Source organism: Charadrius vociferus, unplaced genomic scaffold, assembly GCF_000708025.1.
Source record: "Charadrius vociferus isolate BGI_N301 unplaced genomic scaffold, ASM70802v2 scaffold612, whole genome shotgun sequence".
Classification (NCBI taxonomy): domain Eukaryota; kingdom Metazoa; phylum Chordata; class Aves; order Charadriiformes; family Charadriidae; genus Charadrius; species Charadrius vociferus.
Window position 1 is genome coordinate 22,737 of NW_009647409.1, and position 2,262 is coordinate 24,998.

Sequence of the window (2,262 nt, forward strand, 5' to 3'; positions counted from 1 at the left end):
AGTCTGAGGTCAGGGAGCTCATGAACAAAGGTGGTCAAGCTGGGGCTCTCACAGACATTGAGAACAGTGTGCCATCTGCGTTGTTGAGCCAGCTGAGCATATTGTTGATGCTGTTGTCACCTGCCTGCTGAGGAAGGACCTGGGCAAAGGCATCTGGCCCCTGCTGAGGCAGGTCCACAGGCTTCTCCAAGGCTACTGGGGTGGTCTCCACCACTGAAAAAGCAAAGCCAACCCAAGCCCAGGGTGATGCAAGCCTTCCTCAGCATGGGCCTCCCACAGGCTCTGCCACCCCCCAGACCTCACTGTCCCCACTTATGCTGGTTGGCAGATCCAGCGCCAGCTGGTAGGGGCTGGTACCAGGGATGCTGGATCTCCATTGCCACTGCATCAGTCTTAAAGGCCTCCATCACACTCTGGGCACAGCCAGGCAGGGTGTGGAACACAGGAGGTCCTTGCACCCAGTACTGATCCATCCACAGAGTACCACCAACCACCCTCAAACTGGAAGCACTGGGATCCTCCTAGAGCTAGGCACCTCCAAACTGGAACCACCTCACCTGAAACTGGACATCTTAGCAAAGCTGGGCACCCCCAAACTGGGACCACCATCCCCCTCCAACAGGAACCACTTGGCTCCCCCCAGACTGGGTTGCTTGAACTAGGAGCACTGCGATCCTCCAAGACCTGGACTCTCCCTTCCCTTAATGAAAGCATTGCAACTGTTAACTCTGAACCCTACTGAGGAACTGGTGTAGCCACACTGCTGGCATCCTCAGGCACCCTTAGCACAAACCCCACTCCTCCCACACACCCCAGAAGGGGAAGAGACAAGGGCCACTGTGGTTTAACTCGTTTTATTTAGACTCATACAAGGTAACTGCGGCCCGGCAGGACCGTGCACGTGGGGCTCAGACCCCGTAGAAACGCAGCAGTAAGTCAGGAGTGGGGTGGGACAGGGTGAGCTGCAGCGGGGCAGAGCACCCGGGCTGCTGAAGGAATGGTCAGTTGTTAAGACAAGGGTTTATGAGAGCTGCCCACAGTCGGTAATGGTGATCTTCTTGCTTGTCTTGCCATCTTTGGAGCCACAGCGCTCCATGGCCTCCACCACATTCATCCCCTCCTTGACGCGGCCAAAGACAACATGCTTGCCATCCAACCTGCAAGAGAAGCACCAGTCATGGCTGGCACCTGCCATCCCCATGTGGGGACCTCAGCACCAGCGCGTCACCTTCCCCCAGCTCACCCTCCCGCAGTCCCCGACTCACCAGTCGGTCTTGGCAGTGCAGATGAAGAACTGGGAGCCATTTGTGTTGGGGCCAGCGTTGGCCATGGACAGGATGCCAGGGCCCGTGTGCTTCAGGATGAAGTTCTCATCAGGGAACTTCTCCCCATAGATGGATTTGCCGCCAGTACCGTTGTGGCGTGTGAAGTCACCACCCTGTGAAGAAGCAGCCTTTCAGGTCACAGGTGCAGCAGAATACTCTCAAAACAGGCACAGCAGCTCTGCAGAGGCTGCAGGCAGGAGGCAGATCCACCTTCCCACCCCAAATCTGCCAGCACCCAACTCCAAAAGTGCCAGATCTCCTCACCCACCCACCTCCCTGCTGTGGCAGGAGCACCACACACCTGGCACATGAACCCAGGAATGATTCTGTGGAAACAGGACCCCTTGTAGCCGAATCCCTTCTCACCGGTGCTCAGGGCACGGAAGTTTTCTGCAATGGAAAAGGAAAGCCATGAATGGCTTGTTTTGTCCAGAGTTAAGGAGAAAACACTGGGGTTTGGTTTAGCCGCAGCACAGCCAGTGCTGCTTTACCAACCTGCTGTCTTGGGGACCTTGTCTGCAAACAGCTGCAAAGAGAGAAAGAGGCTGTTAGTCAAACTGGGGTGAGGGCTGGCTGCACCCCCAGCCCGTGGAGATCCCCACCCTTGCTGCTCAGAGCCGAGGGACTCCTGGCCATGCCTGCAGAGAATTCTCCACCTCATACTTTCATCTGAAAACTCTGAACTAACGGACAAGGCATCCAAACGAGTTTAAATACACCACGTGCCTCACCAGCCAGGTGGATGAGCATTCGTTCCGCCGGCTGAGATTGAATTTAAAAAACCAACAACAACAAAAACATAACAAAAAAGCCCCCCCCCCGAGTTTAAATACACCACGTGCCTCACCAGCCAGGTGGATGAGCATTCGTTCCGCCGGCTGAGATTGAATTTAAAAAACCAACAACAACAAAAACATAACAAAAAAGCCCCCCCCCC

At 55.4% G+C, this 2,262-nt stretch overlaps 2 protein-coding genes across 2 annotated transcripts in view; both read right to left on the reverse strand.

Annotated features, from left to right (window-relative positions):
* Nucleotides 1-838: 838 nt before the first annotated feature.
* On the reverse strand, nucleotides 839-1,986 carry PPIA (peptidylprolyl isomerase A (cyclophilin A)). Its single transcript, XM_009880210.1, has 4 exons — nucleotides 1,821-1,986; nucleotides 1,627-1,715; nucleotides 1,266-1,438; nucleotides 839-1,157 (listed from the first exon to the last, which is right to left on the reverse strand). The coding sequence occupies exons 1-4, from the start codon at nucleotides 1,984-1,986 to the stop codon at nucleotides 1,022-1,024; spliced, it is 564 nt and encodes a 187-aa protein (XP_009878512.1). The 3' UTR covers nucleotides 839-1,021.
* Nucleotides 1,987-1,990: 4 nt separating this feature from the next.
* Nucleotides 1,991-2,262, reverse strand: part of ZMIZ2 (zinc finger, MIZ-type containing 2) — an 8,233-nt gene continuing 7,961 nt past the window's right edge. Inside the window, exon 12 of the mRNA XM_009880211.1 lies at nucleotides 1,991-2,008. Within this exon, the coding sequence (XP_009878513.1) occupies nucleotides 1,991-2,008 (18 nt within the window). The remainder of the gene's footprint in view (nucleotides 2,009-2,262) is intronic.